General features: G+C 33.3%; 1 protein-coding gene across 5 annotated transcripts in view; it reads left to right on the forward strand.

The window, feature by feature from the left end:
• Positions 1–611: 611 nt before the first annotated feature.
• Positions 612–16,781, forward strand: part of LOC143149195 (uncharacterized) — an 85,174-nt gene continuing 69,004 nt past the window's right edge. The window contains exons 1-2 of one of the 5 annotated variants that reach the window (XM_076316363.1): positions 711–933; positions 1,062–1,204. In XM_076316363.1, coding sequence (XP_076172478.1) covers positions 1,171–1,204 — 34 coding nt within the window. In that variant the 5' untranslated portion in view covers positions 711–933; positions 1,062–1,170. Of the gene's footprint in view, positions 1,205–16,781 lie in introns of all 5 variants that reach the window. The other 4 variants (XM_076316368.1, XM_076316367.1, XM_076316361.1 and 1 more) reach the window with 4 other exon arrangements.

Genomic DNA, 16,781 nt, shown 5'->3' on the forward strand with positions numbered 1-16,781 from the left:
CACTTGTGTACTGGAAAAACCATTTTCAATGTGAAAAAAAACTTCTATTAACGACGGTAAAGAAAAACCACTAATTTGTTTCTAAGAAATGTAAATCTCTTTTTCTTTTTCTCAACTTTTGCAACTGACCTCTACAATGAAAATTTGTGTGTAAACCGATAAGATGTATTGTTACTCGCGCGTCTGCTCCAATTTGTTCCGAAAGCTCTAAATTCGACATTTTCATTGGATTTATAGAGGAGTGTCTTTAAACATATTTGATGGCGTATACGTGCAAACATACTTTCTAAGCGAGCACGTTGGTCTGCTTTCTAAATTTTTGTATGAACACAGTTTCTGTGCCTCGAAGTAGTTTGCTACGATAAATACGTATCGTCTCATTGTGTTACTACGTTATGTCCGATAAGGATCTAATCGAAAACACAGCTCGTCTTAACGCGTGACAAACTCAATAGAAGACTGAGAAAAGGCGCTTGATCTTTTCAGTGTTGTATCGTGTCTTGCAATACCAGTCCGACCGAGTATCTGCAACAGGTGCACATCAATGATTTTGATCCGTGTCCGTGTTCCGCTGTAGGTACTCCCTCGGGAAAGAAAAACGCGCGGTGTAAATGAGAAAGGACAAAAGTAGGGGCAGGAGGTAGATGGAGGGAGGTCGAATCAGTGGAGAGGGAATGAGAGCATTTTCGGTTCAGTCAGTCCAGCGAAGTCCGTCGAAGGTGAAAAGTCTGTCTTTCTCTCTTTCTCCCTCTCTCGGTTGTCGCAATCGAGTCTTTACGACCGCCCTGCCCGTTACTTTTACGCGTAAACGCGCGTAGTCGCGTGCTAGTGTTCCGAATAGTTAAATCAGTGCGTGTTAGTGCGTGTCGAAGCTTTATACCGTCAGAAGATATTGGTGTCGACTGTGTCAAGTTTGAAGCAAACTAGGAGATCGTGAGTTAATCGTATCGATGAAACCTTCCCGATTAAGCGTGTTACAGAGTCCAAAACTTGATTAGCTGTCGCCATCTTCTTTGCCGTTGACATCTCAAGTGCATATGAAACTTTTGTATCGTTTTCAGTGAACGTAATTATTGTTTCGGTGCATCTATGTGTTCCTACTGTGTGATCGGTTTCTGCCTGTGTGCTGACACACAATAGCCAGCTCAATTCTGCCAATTGTAGCCTACTATGTTGGAATTCTCGATACAGCATGCCGAAGTCGGTAGGTACACGAAGATTTTATGTCGAACGTGGAAGAGTATACGTATGTACATACATGAATCGCATGCGGTTAAGAAAGTGCTTTCTCGTTTATTCGTCTTTTGTAACTCGCGGCTAACATTTGAAGGTCAGTCTCTCACCTATGCGTACTGGAAGTGTATTCGCCCGGTTTTCCTCAGAGCATGCTGTTTTGTCTGGATCACGCGAGTGTCGAATGTCTAGTCAATCGTTTACAAGTATAAATTGCTCGGATTACGTTTTTACATTACATTGATTCGATTCGATCGTATTTTACTAGTTCCTGGTACGGTTCAAAAGTCCCCGAGCTTTTCACTTCCGTTAAATTTTTCAAACACTTTCGAAAAAATTCCTTCCTAGTTGATACTCGTAAAGAATAAATGTAAAACACTACGGTAATTCTTTATTTTATTTATCGAACGTTTCGGTTATTCTTCCGGGAACACTTGAAGAATTGCAGAACTGAAAAATATGTACACAGAAATTATAAAGATAAGGAAATAATGTAAGATCGTTGACGTAAGTCACAAACGCAGAAGATTGTTTTAAAAGAATCCTACTAATTGATAATATCAATTGATACAGAAGATAAAATACCATGTATCACGAAATATTATACTGAGCGGCTTATTAAAATTTGTCTAAAGGCTATCGACGAGTAGATTTTGTTTTAGATGATAATCATTAAACAAACATATTGATCGTTTTTATAATAAAATCTTTTTACAATTAAACATCGAGATTCATTTACAATGAAACAACTGTTGCAAGTAGGCTGAGAAGTTATAAATGTTAAGAGAAGTAAGTTACAGAAGGAAGATAAAACCTCGTGACTTCCGGTACTGTTTCAGACATCGCCTCAGGATTAAAATATCAACAGTAAATATTTTACTGTTCTAAGATAATTCAACATCTTTTATACACATGGATCTAACGTTTATTTCTCGTTATATAAGATAACAATTTATTTTGTACCTTAGATTTTATCTTCCCTCTTTAATTTGCTCTTTTAACGTTCACAACCTTCTCAGCTTGCTTTTAACAATGAACTGCTACGTAACAGTAATTTAATTGTGTCCGACTTTTTATTTAAAAAAGAGAAAAAAATAATCAATGTAAATCACCTTCTGAACAAACCTATTTATGAAGAGTTCTGAAACAAATAAATATTAATCATTTTCGCAACATAATATTTCATGGCACATGGAATTTTATTTATCAATTAATATTATTAGTAACAGGTATAATTTTTTCTACAACAATTCTTTTTTCTTGTTACGAGTCACGACCGTGATTTGTATTATTTTCTTATCTGTACAATTTCTATGCAGCATTTAATTTTATATTTCCTAATAAAGGTTCATAAGTAGAGTCGTAACCTTGAACGCAATAAACAATTACTTTACAGTCTCGAGGTTACTGCAACGAGTATCGATAAGAAATAAATCTTTCGTCTACGGACTGTGATTTGTGTAAATTGGAGCAAAAAAATAACCCAATTAAGCGTACGATATAACGTTAACTAGATATGATAAAGTATCAAAACGATCAAGAGATGTTTGTTCGAGGTTCAAGAGCATCGAGAGTGTTTTGCAAGAGTTCGTGCAAAAGTACATTCATTCCTGCACTCATACGTCTTCTCGTTACTGTTCTGTATGGTTTTAAAATACATAATATTGTTTATATGCACGACGAAATACAAAATGTGGAATGATGCTTGCCTACTTCTATAATATAAAATATAAAACTTCATTCGTATAAATATTTGTTACAATATATAATATAAAACATATACACTTCAATCGTGTAACTATTTATTACAAAATGTGATCGAATAATCTTGAAATGCTAAATAGAACATTTCTCATTTTTCGCCCTGACGCCGATTTTCACATGTCACTTTCTTCTTTTTTATTGCTTCGGAGAAATATAATTAAACTCTAACGAAATGATCGTTTACGCGAAAGCACAAGGGGTTCGGGTCGTTTATGCCAATTGTTAAACGCGGTATGCAGTATCCACGAAAATATGGTTACTTCAGACTTTATCAAAGTACGTCTTCTCTTTTCCTGATGCATGGCATTGTCCCGCATGAATAACTCGATCTATTAGATCATCCTATAAGTATGTGATGCAGCTTTTCTTTGCTATGTATTCAATGCGCGATAAACAACTGTTTGCGAATAATTAATCAAGCATATTATCATAATAATAACTAAAGCTAAATAATAATATATGCTCCAAGGAGTTATAAAGTAATGCTATTAGTCATTAATTTATGTATTAAGATGTCCTGATAATCATGTGATAATATTTTTCAAACCTTCTGATGAGTAAATTTAAATTCCCGCCAACTCTCTATTGTATATACATATTATCTGAAGCTGCAAAAAACTAACGTTAAAATAGTTCGGAAAATTTATAGGATAAATTAACTACCGACTCGCCTTTCAGAAAGTTTTAAACAACTTCAAACTCAAAAATATTTCCGTCTTAATGGTGGATTTTCGACTAAAGCTCAAAAATCAATATGACTTTCTTTTGTTTATAAGAAAGTAATACATTTGGTTGCAGGTAGAGTTTATTATTTACCTGTCAAAATTTTGCCGTATTCCGTACTAGATATGGTTATCCTAGTTGAAATACTTATAGCTATATACCTAATCGCATAATACGTTTAATGAAAGAAAATTACGTTAGAAATACAGAAACGAAATAGGAAAAAAATCATTTTTATTTTTCAATCATATTTACTTTAATTAAATCTTAATTACAATAAATTATTTTAATTATTTTAATCACATCTTAATTACAATAAATTGACATATGTGCATTATTCATATCTGTATATAGCACTTTATGTAAGGAATTTGTAATGAATCAACTAAACTTACATATATTTTTATTAGAAATATTTATTATACATGTATATACACGGGATAAGTCGCTTAAACTATGATCACCTTGTTTCTTGAAAACTATTACAAATATCGATATGCTTTTTTCGGGTGTATAAGATTTGCGTCTTCATGAGATTAAGGGGTTGCGAACCATTTTGTTCTTAAACAAAATGCTAATGTTCTCGATTGAAAAATTCTATATCATTTTGTTAAAAACTCAATTCTTTCACGTCAGTGTTCAGCAAGTTCGTGTCCAGCAAGCTTAGAATTAAAAAAGCAACCAAGTATAATAAAGATTGTAATTGACACTAATACTCGAAGATGAACGTTTCAAAGGTATTATTTTTTTAATATAAAAACTGATGTTCTTCTTCGCGATGTCTTGAAAAACCGTGTCTATTATTTTCGTTCTACTTTCTTTTCACAATAGATAATATTCATTTTACGATATGAAATCGTACTTTCGTTAATATTTGCTGTAAATAATATGTTTAAAAATTAATCCCAGGAGTCCCGTATTTAAACAAATTAGAATCTTTTTAGGTAATTATCTTGAAGTTTGACTTGCTCACTGATTTCGATTATTTGTGCATACGTTGCAGAGAATAAGATTTGAAATAACTTCTTCCTTTACACGTGTATATGAACTGTCTTATTTTCCAAGATGTTTATAAAATTCTATCGATATTATTACGTCGAATTGTGTTTATAGATGTACGTTCGAAGCGGAGTATAGATCAGTATGCGAAGCCAAACAACCGTCACTTACCTACTGTTTCCGTAAACTCATCAGTGGTTCGTAATCCACTCCTACCAAGCTGATGTGGAATAGCACTCGCTCCGCTTGGCAACGAGAGAAAAACTAGCCCTACTTTTACCTAATTCGTGAAAACTGCTACTGTTTCAATAGTTACAAATTAGGTTGAGCTTTTTCTTTAATTCTACAAATTAGGTTGAGCTTTTTCTCTAATTCTGCAAATTAGGTTGAGCTTTTTCTGCGACTTCGCAGTCAACATCGCTTTCCGTTCGGTCTGCCTGCCACGTAAAGTTGGTTACCACTGTTATCAGCCATTGCAACACCACGTGTTCATAGAAACAATAGATAAGCAACCACTAGACATTCTCGCACACACTGCTACAATCGCGTACGCATAAACTATTATAAATTCAATAGAGTACTAGCAAAACTATTTTACGAATATCTAGGAAACTAAGCCAGTCCGCATATACATACAGAGGGAAAAGTTATTTAAAATCTTGTTCTTTATAACATACGTACGAGTAATTGAAATCGGTGTGTAGGCCAAACTTCCGAATGATTACCTGTTTTTAGTACCTTTACCTTTTCATAATTATGCAAATATCATATCCCCTTTGTCTCACTATTCAAATTATTACTAATCAAAGTCGTCAGTGTTATATAGTTTTAAGCATGTAAGTCCACATCCATCACCCAAACTCTGTGGGAATTGACGAACGTTAAACGTTGTTTAGATGAAAGACACTTAACATGTTTATACTACATAAGAGATAAGCTTTCGTTTGAGACTTCAGTTATAGTAAAAAAAATATGGTTATGAATATGAAATACTTCAATCAAAAGAAAATCATGGCTTAAATGAATAAAGAGTCACATAAAAAACTGTTGTAGAACCTTAGAGTACACCTCTGTCTGGTTCTAGCACAGACTCCTGCGGAACCTCAGAATACACCTCTCTCCAATCCATCTCATACCGTTCCAAATACTCTATCCACCTGTCCTCTTTCGAACAGTTTGCTCGCAATGGCGAGTAGACAAATGGGCTTGTACGCGAACGGAGAATTGCGGGTCTGCCTTCTTTCTGGAAGAAGACTATTCCAGCTATCTTCCAGGTAGAGGGAAATTGCCCAGCTTCCAAATAGAGGTCGAGCAGCTGCCAAAGATCGTTTCCAAATCGTGAGCTGAGAACTAGACTCACATTGTCACACTGTCAGGACCTGGGGTGGTGTTTCTCATCTCGGTGACTTTCAACTCGGTGGACCAGGTGTTCGGGTCCATCAGAGGACGTAACTCACCCTCCTCCACAATAGGTTACAGAGCATTGACCATATCTCTTAACAATTGGGGGTCCAGATACTCAGTGATCGAGGGCGTCCAAGAACGGAGTTCATTCAACACCACCATGTACGGACGTCCCCATAGATCCGATTTGAGGGTCTGGAAGAGCTTTCTTCAGCTCTGTGCCTTGGTCAGCTCAGCTCAGAGCCCCGTGCGATAGGATTCGTGCATATCGGTCACTCTGGCGCGCGGGTATACTAGTGTCAGACCAGAACACATGCAGATCATAAGTTTGCAATCTCGCCTGACCTCTAATATAGCACCTGGCGAGGAGATCCACGACCGGCTCGAAGTATTACGGCGTCACAGATGTTCGCGATGATGCTCCTGAGCCAGGCCACCTTATCATCCAAGCCGAACAATCTGTTTTCTTGCTGCGGCTAGGTCACGGCAAGAGTGTCTGCCATCAAGGTGTCTTTGTTAAGTCGCTGAAAGGCTGAAAGACAACACTGAACAGGTTGATATCCAACATCGACAGCTCGAAGCCTGATAAATGGTGGCTCTTGATGCCCACGTTCCATTTGATCTCCTCTACGAAGTGGAGACCTGAATCCACGGTGTTCAACGCTGTTCTGTTCGCATGGGAATAAAAGATTGTATTAGGATGTAACCCGAAAATGAGCAGGCAGACGCCTTCAACATGGCACGTTTGCACTATGTTTTGAACTACTATGTGGAGGACCGATAGACAGCCTGACTGATCGAAGATCTGGAGGCCTGTATGGAACGAACTCACTAGGAAGCTAAGTTCTACCTGAGATAGCTCCTAAGAAGATATGGGTGCTTTCAAAAGTACCTCTTCAAGATGAAAAAGATCAAGTCTCCACAGTGTCAATTTTGCCACACCAAGGGGGATAAAGCACGTTGTACGTTTTTTGATTACGATTACTTTAACGAAAAGTGCACAGGGCTAACTGCTTCTGCAAGACCACGCTCGAGATTACGGACCTGATGTTTCACAGCCAGGTATCCATGCTAGGATATGGTCGCTGTGTACGCAAAGACTGTTCTGTTACTCAAGAGGGACGACGGGTGTCTAGAGGACTCTTCTCTAAAGTATCAGATAGAGAAAGCCAGACATATCCCCTGACACAGGGGTCAGCACCGAACAGCTCGTAGCAGAATAAAGCGAAAGCGGTTCCGCTATGAGTACAACGTGGGTAAAGAAACAGGTTTTTAGCGAATATCCCCAAGTACATTACTCTAGAATGAGTCTCATACGACTTGTGCAAACAAAATCTTTGCAAAGATGTGTATAAATGCATTTTTTCCTTCCATATATGTGCCGGTATCTCTCATATTCGCCACTAGAGGGAAATTTAACCACTGTCCATTTCTCGTAAGTTCCCGTACCATCTCCGATCGATATATATATACGATTCTTTACCGACCATCCAATGTCCTGGCATATAAGGCAGAGCCCGCTAGGATGTCTTACGAATGAGTCCACTACCAAGCCCTGAATGAAACGCTCTCCCTTCCTTTCTCTATCTCGCTCGCTCTTTTTTCTTTACCGTCACACTCTAGAATATATATAAAATTATAATAATAATATTATTATAATTATACAGTCCAGGTTGTAGACTACAAAAGCCTTCGACTCTATATACAATTGGTTACGCAAAGTAATAGAAATATACAAAATTGATAATTATATATAATATAAAACTTTCTATCGACAGTCATGAAAACCTAGAAAACAAACAAAAAATACACGTAACAACAAACTATAGACATACCGAGACAAATGAAATTGAAATCCAATATTTGTAATGGAAAGTTATTTGTAGAAAACTTAATTGATACAAAAAGGCATCATTGAGCACGCGCAAAAGAAAGAACATAAGCAATAATAATAACAATAATAATAATATTTGATTTGATTCGATACCACATGAATGGCTAACAAGAGTATCAGAAATATACAGAATACATCCACAATTACAAGAATTTTTTATACAGATCATAAAAACTTGTAGAACTAGAATTTACGTAACAACCAAAACGCATATTATCCGTCCATGCAAAGAAGGCACAGCGTGTTTATATCCTCGCTCCTTCTGTAGTCTATTGCCACTCCTACTATCGTGAGCAAGAGTCGCCATTGGCCGAAGACGGTGACGAAGATCAACGATGACTCGTAACGAGACCGAGTGAAAGAGAATACTGGAGGCATTGGCGTAGTCTTCTAATCATAATGTTAGCTATTAAGAAACAGAATAATTGCGTTCCTGTTTAAATACTATCACTGATTCGATAAGTTTCTCATGATGAAAAAATGAATACATTTTAGTACGCGTAATAATTATTATTATTTTGAAAATTATTCATAACGAAAAGAACTAATTTGTATTTATTAAAAATAATATAACTCCGCTTATACTCACTCTTATCTAAGTAAATTCTATATATTTACAACTTATACAAAAACAAGTCATACTGAAATTGAAACAAACATAACCTTTACATTTTCTTTCATTACAAATTCTTCCAAGAGTTACTGCCGTTGAATCATGGGAATTCAATGCAGTTGATTTTGCAGTTTCAGTATCGTTGCCTTGATTCGGTATTAAATTTATTATAAAACAAGTTCCAATAATTGGGATATATGGCGTAGAAAATGCGGCTACTTGGTTTGAGCTGGCGATGAGGAACGACTCGAAATTGCGTCTTTATGAAACAACTCCTCCGAAAATTTGTAATCTAAGAAAACATAAAAGTTATACTTGTTTTAATGCTAACGTGACTTGTTTTTGTGTAAATTGTAATTATATAGAATTTATATTGGTACAAATGAATATAAGCGAATATATATTATTTTTAATAAATACAAATTAGTTCTTTTCGCTATAAATAATTTGCAAAATATTAATGATTATTACGCATATTAAATTGTATTCATGTTTTTATTACGAGCAACTTATCGAATCAGCGGTAGTACCTTAACCGTAAGCAAATTATTCTGTTTATTAATAGTTGACTCGGACTTGGGATCACCGCCATCGGTCTTCGTCATCGTCTTCGTCCAATAGCACCTAACGCCTGTGATGGTAGGGGATTCTACGGCCTAGAACTAGAGTGGGGATGCCAACACGCTGTGCCTTCTTTTCGTGGACGAATAATAGAAGTAAAGATAAGTATAAAAGTTTCTTTAAAATTTGTATCAACAATGCACCATTGTTTTGTCAATAATTTGACATATTAATAACATACATAATGTAATGCATATATTAATAATTTTGTTATCGGCAAATTATTACATATAAAATGTGTGCATTGGTTGTGTTGAGAAATCAACGTATAAGAATGTCATCAAGAAAACACTATATACACAATACTGAGGTTAGATTTCAATTGCAGTACTAATTTCACTTTAATTTCTCCACGCACTCATTTCATATTGACGGACGACTACTGGTAGTTTAGATCGGTAATCATAATCCATATTGGAGAATGCCCAATTTTATCGAAATAACAATTATTTGTATAATAAAACGAATCAAGTTCAGTTTCTGAGTCAGTTCTCGAATAGTTACAGTGGTTTGTAGAATGATTTCATCCAACTCCATATTTCTTCTCACTCGAAGGTGCTTTTTAAAGCTGTAGTTCCTTGACCGAAATTTGTTAAACCATCTTTGGCACTGACTTATGTAAATGATGTTCCCACCATGCATCTGATACATGCATTTTACTGCTACAGTTGAATTACTTTTTTTTTTTAACTCGTACATCATAATACACCGAACACGCTCGTTTATTGCTTTCATTTCACAATCTTGTAATAAGCAAACTGTTCAACCTGCGTTTGTCAAACTTTAACACGACATTGAAATGATAGCTCTATGTGTATCTTTTTCAGCTTTATTGCTTTATTGCACTATCTTCAGCAACCATATTTTTTGCTTGTTTCGGTTTCAGTTGAGTTTGCAATTCAACCTACGCTATTTTAATGTCATTTGTACGAAGTCTATCTGATTCAGTACTAAAAGAAATTCGATATTTTTAAGTCGCGTAATTACGCATGCAAGAATATGCTTAATTATTCTTTCTGTCCGATAAGGGAAATCAATCACACAGTCGTTGCAACGTTATTAATTGAAAATGTAACTGTTCAATCAATAAAGAGTTGAAATACATGTTTACAATGAATTTATAAATTATCGCGTTTTCTTCGCACAACTATGTCTTCGTTAAATATATCCAAGCAATTAATAATTAAGCAAGTTAGATGACGTTAAAGAAAATGTTTATAGAAAACGTTTAATATTTAACATTTAACATTTTTACATAGTAAATTTTGCAGCATAGAAAAATATACAGTGTATTAATTAGTATTCCTGACTTGAATTAAGATAGAGAAATTGAAACGTGTTTTTAAAGAGGTTTTCAAATTCAAAAATACGAATATTATACCATTATGGAAATAACATGTGACGGTAATAACAAACTGTTATATCATAGCTGTTCGTGTTATACAAATATTCAGTGAACGGCTTTTTTCCAATACTGGTAACATTGTTGTACAACTAAGTTAACAACTAAACCAAAATTGTTACGGAAATATTTAGAACAATTATCTCTTTTGTATTCAAATTTAAAGTAAAACATCATGTCATTTATTTAGTGCAGTATCTTTCATTCCCTTTTTCATATTTTACAATTGCACACGGACACGAAAATACTTCATGAAAATTTCAATTTTCTGCCATATAAAATGATAGTGTACTCAAAATTTCGAAAATCTCATCTCGACTCCGAGAAAAATTCTCAAATAAATCCGATTCGCCATTTTTATACACACGTGACGTTGCGTGTGTCGTAACATGAAACCTAACTACAACAGTGGAATTGGGAACATAATGAAAATAGTTTGTATAAATATGTACCCTATTTGACCTTGTTTCCCTATTGCAGCTAGTTCTACTTCGGTAGTTTTTAATTAGGAACTGATTGTGAATTAGTATAACTGATTCTACTAACTAAACTATTTATATATAATCCTCAGTAATTCCTTGTTTTCCTTTTATGGGAGTTTAACAGGTAAATCTTATGTTAACTTGTTATAATCTGTCAGGGATTACAGGCTTCCAGTCGGATCAAAGATTTTAGGCACTTTTTATAAAGAAAATCAGTTACACGTTACTCGAATATAGAAATTGTTGTAACTTTAAAACAAGATTAAATAGGGCACGTCTCAATACTATCATTGAGACAAAATTTAACATGAACGTACTCATAAAAAGCAACAAAACTTATTATTGACTGCAGACTTTAGATAATACATTTTTAAATACAAACAGATACATTGAAATAATACACAAACAAAAATGAAATCTAACATGGAAAACGTTCAAAGTTCACTCCATAGTCTATACCTAATTTTTGTGATTAAAAGTGTCGTACAAACTTACCTCGTAAACAACAAGTAATAATAGATTAGAACACGCTAAAAAACACGCAGCTGAGTCATACATTTTCCAATTCAAACCTATCAACGAACTACATAATTATTGAATGTCAAAACATACTTAAAGTTTGCAGAAATATCAGTATCCTTAATGATATTATATAAAAGGTATGTCGACCCAATGTAAAAATTTGTATACAATTTTTAATTGACGCAATTTTAAACGTCATTAAAAAATGTAAAAGAATATAATAGATATATTTACAGTGCCGTCACATGGAAATTAGCCACTTTTGTGCAAGTTTTTATAAGACCAACCTTCTACTGAACTATGGTTAAAAAAAAAGTAAAAATTTCGGTATTCGTATTATATTTATTACAGTAATTAATACTGAAAGAAAGAAAGAGAAATTACTAAATAGCAAAATAATTTGCGAATATTACAAAAAACTTTCATAAAGAAATGTCAGTTTATATAATAATAAAATTTAATCATATCAGGTCGCAATTGTCATTATTTCAGCTTTTCCTGTCCCAAAACTCAGCTCGAAACATTTTCAAGAGGGATGGTAGCAAATTTTACTATCTGAAACCGACCACGTACGAACCGTCCGATAAAAGTAGTAAACAAAATATGCCAAGAACAAGCGTATCTCTTATTATAAGTGCTCAGTCGCTGAGCTTCAAAACAATGTTACACACGTAACGTCGTGTGAAATATAAAAATGAAAAAACTAAATGTTATCATTCTCTGAATTAATCTCAATGCTGCTCTGTTGATGAACCTCCCTTGTTCGATGAATGATCTATACATCTGCACACGGTGGTACTGTAAATCACATAAAAATTTAACAGATGCCTGGTTCTAGAAATAAAATATTTCTCACGAGAAGTAGATATACTTATTAGTATTATAGTATAATATTATATCTATACTTACAAAGATTCGTCGATGATCCGTTAAACAATGAGGAAAAAGAACTTCGTAAGGAGAAAACATGCGAAAAATCGAAGATAATTGTTTTATATTTAACAGAAAGGACATCATTACTCAATCTTTCCTCTGCAATTTATTTTTGTCTTTATAATTCTACACTTAGTGTAAAAGTTTACACTTGTTCTTATTATTTCGTATTGAAGAGTACCCAAATCTGTATTTCATATCTATTCAATATCTACGTTTATGCTAAAATTTTGTGCTCTGTAAGATCATTGGAAACCTAAATTGTTCGTCAAGTTTTAAAATATGATATGTTCTATTTAGTCAATCACAACTAAAATACTAAGTTGTTCCATTTTATTTTCATCAACACCAAGGCTGTTTAATTGTTCGAAGACAATGATATACTCGACAGAGAAACTATGATATACTTGATATTTTGTGAGTGCTGTGGCGACGATAATTTAACATTAATTGTGAATTCGAGGGAAATATGTAGTTAATTGTAAGAACTGTGACTCGTATAACCGGTTTTAAATCACCGATATTAAGACACCAGTTTCAAATCTCGCTTCTATATGTTTGTTTCAAGTAGTATTGATTTCCTGAAAATGAACATGTTATAACATTATCCTTGTGAAATAAGAATTTTATTAGATTCTTTGTTGAACTGTCAAGCGAACGAAGTCTGAATGTCTTCAAGAACGAATCATTTTGATAGAAATGAATAAAAATCGAATCTGATTTTAAGACGTGACATCTGTCAATTTTATGATCATTTTGGTATGTAACATCGCAGGAAAATTTAATTGTAAATATCTATTTGCACTTTTAATAGTTACATTGATGTATTCATCAAAATGATGACTTTATGTTATAGAGAAAGGTTGTTACAAAATGCCCATTTTTGGTATTGTCTGAAAATGGAAAATCCATACAATAATGTCCTTATCACTTTCTCGAGGAACGATAAGAAAATTGTCAAAAATGTGTTCAAAGTATGAATATGACAATTATCGAAAATTACGTGTATTTTACATTTCGTCGTCTTCATTTTCGGATATTGAATTGTCCTCGAAATATTTAACGACATTTTGTACGTCGTTTGATTACTTCTTTGCAATTCTTTGTCAGAAATTCTTAAGTAGCCAGGAAATTTCATAAATATCAATATGACATTTATGTATTATTTTTAAGTTTTTCAACATTTGAACAGCGAACGGTTTCGTTTAAAACGGAAACTTTGATGTGTGAATAAAGACTGATAACTTATGTACCATGGAGATTATGTTTCACTTAATAGATCTCAGAACGATCGAATAATATATAAAGGTCTCTATTTCACGTATAATTAAATACAAGGATACATGTGCATTAATTTATTTATATCTTAATCCATGCAAATTTATACATGTAAATACACACGTATTTACCTCGAAGCACAAAAACACAGCTCCTCAAATCTCGAGGTCATAGGTAACATACAGAAATTCCAACATAATTTTTTTAAACAAAATTAATTATCAAATACAAACAAATAATTGAAAATCAACTGGTGGATAGATTTAAGCAATTAATTGTCTGCTTTGCTACAGAAAAACTGAGTTATTTACATTCTTTGTTATTTGACAGCAAACATTCTATAAACAATCTATACAGGGTGATTCAGAAATGGTTGCCCATACTTCAGGGTGTAAATCTACATACTAATTTAAGTAAAAAAATGTCCGATAAACGTACGTCTTATTCTACCTTAGTTTTCGAGTTTTTAATGATTGAAGAAAATATTCGAAGTGTCTACTTCGTTCTTCAATATTTTTATTTCGGAGTTCATTTAGAATCTGTATTCAACAGACACCAAGAATGTAGTGTGTAAAGCTGAGAAGTTGACTTTTGGAAGAAATTGAGAATCGTATCTGGATGAACAATTTAGTCGCCCTTCGAAGACTTGCCACTAACAATGAATAAAAATTGCTCGACGTTGTCCACATTCCTCTATAACATGGTACTACATTCCCTTTAATCCAGGAATCACCTTTCTAATTCCCAACTATACACAATCTGCAAGAGAGTATACAAAATGGATTTGAAACTATTCGTGGAGCTTTGAACATTTTCTTCGATCATTCACAACATGAAAACTGAAGACATAGGACATTCATAGAACATTTTAGACTTATGGATAGTATGGATATGTATTTCTGGATCACTCTGCATTGGAATAAGGGACTTATATCGAAATATAAAATACCGATATTATATTTGTGCTACTCACAAACGAATCATTTGCTCACCCTTTACACATAATATGCTTCATTTGATTAATCTTAAAGTTAAAATTCACTGAACGGAGGAAAACTTTTGACGGAGTCTCTACAGTAGAATTAAATTATCATTTTACAAATATTTTTCAAAATACATTGAAAATGTCGCTCCTCGTCAATCACGTATCTTTAAAAAGAAACTACTCTCCATTAACGGTGTTCGATCATGACCTCTGATTACGAATAATACGGCCAGGTCTTTTTTAACTATGTTTCTTGGCTTTCTATCTATAATAGAATATCTTCTATAAAAATCCAATAATATTCAATACCTTTTATTACTTTTAATAGAAGCAGAATGAAAAGTAACGAATATATTATTACACGTAATATAGAAACGGTTCTTCTTTGAGAAATTTGTACTTATGTTCTATTCTTCTACATTTTTCAACATTTCTTTAGCGAATTATTCGAGTTTTTAATATACCCAAATAGCACAAAGACATCTTATGTATATTCAAAGAACATCTATTTGTAACGTTCTGTATGTTAGAAGAACATCCCAAAAAGGTCCACATGTCCCCTGTAAGTAAGTACTTACGTCCTCGTTAAGCTCTTTAAATGTCGTAGAAAGGTTTAGTTTACAAAGTGGGACGTTCTGAGGACGTGTTGTATCAACATTCTCAGAACGTTTTCCGAATGTCCGACAGTAACATTCTCTGTACGTTTTCTGAACGTTTAAAGAGATTTGAAAAATCCTATGGTAATGTCTTGAAAGGCGTACAAGGAACGTTTTCCGAATGTTTAAAATTACGAAACGGGATATCTTCTATACTTTCTGCAAACGTTTTTACAGTCTGACACGAAACGATCGGACGGTGAACCAGTCATTTTTTACCAATGTTAAATTCATATATTCGCATAGTGCACGATGCAGTGTGTAGAGTTTATTATCTTTACGATATATTATATTCATTTAGCAAGTAAACATATACTTACAATTTATCTAAAACGGTGCAAGTTAGAATTGATTTAAGACCATCAATAGACTTTTAATGGTTGACGATTCAAGATTCTTTCTTGAATGTTTATATACTCGAATAAAAATTTGTCACCGTATGGACTACATATAGACATTATACAAATATAACACTATACCGATAGCACTATATACGATATATAATTTTATACACGTGTATAACAATAATATATTATATGTAAATAATTACACATCTTTTCCAATAACTTTATTGTGCTTCGTAGACCTTCTAAGCTATAACTGAATCTAAAGCTCAATTTCTTTCTTATTTTTAGATAATTTCAACATATTTGCTATATCGAAACATTAGAATTTTAGTTGAATAATATACTCAATTATATAAAAATAGATATTAAAAATAATGAAATAAACATGATAATTAACTATTACCATTTTAGCTCCTCTTTTTCCTAACTACACTGCATAGTCATCTGTTATTAAATTTTCCACGATACGCTCAACAAAATTGCAGTTCTATATTTCCTAATTCGTGGTCCTACGATTAAAAAATTAACAACTGTTTTGGAACCAACTGAAAACTATTCTTATCGTTAATTTGTTAATATTTTACTTATTACGAAATCTCTAAAATTATTTTCATTTTGCAAATAACTTTTCAATTTCTGCCATTCTTCTCCAGAATTTATGGAAGACATTTTTTTACATAACTCATGGACACTTTATGAAAATTGCAAAAAATTACAAAATTGAAAACCTTATGAATATTATATAATTTTCAATATTCTACGAACATTTTTCAACGTCTTTATTAGTTTGCTGCAAAGCCTTCTACAAGACAGTTGTTTTTCGTACATCTGAATAAAATTTAGTTCTTCAAAATATTTACGAGACTGGAAGATGGATGTTTCTGGAACATCTGAAATTTAAATCGAAAGAACATTTGTAAAACTT

Source organism: Ptiloglossa arizonensis, chromosome 7, assembly GCF_051014685.1.
Source record: "Ptiloglossa arizonensis isolate GNS036 chromosome 7, iyPtiAriz1_principal, whole genome shotgun sequence".
NCBI lineage: Eukaryota > Metazoa > Arthropoda > Insecta > Hymenoptera > Colletidae > Ptiloglossa > Ptiloglossa arizonensis.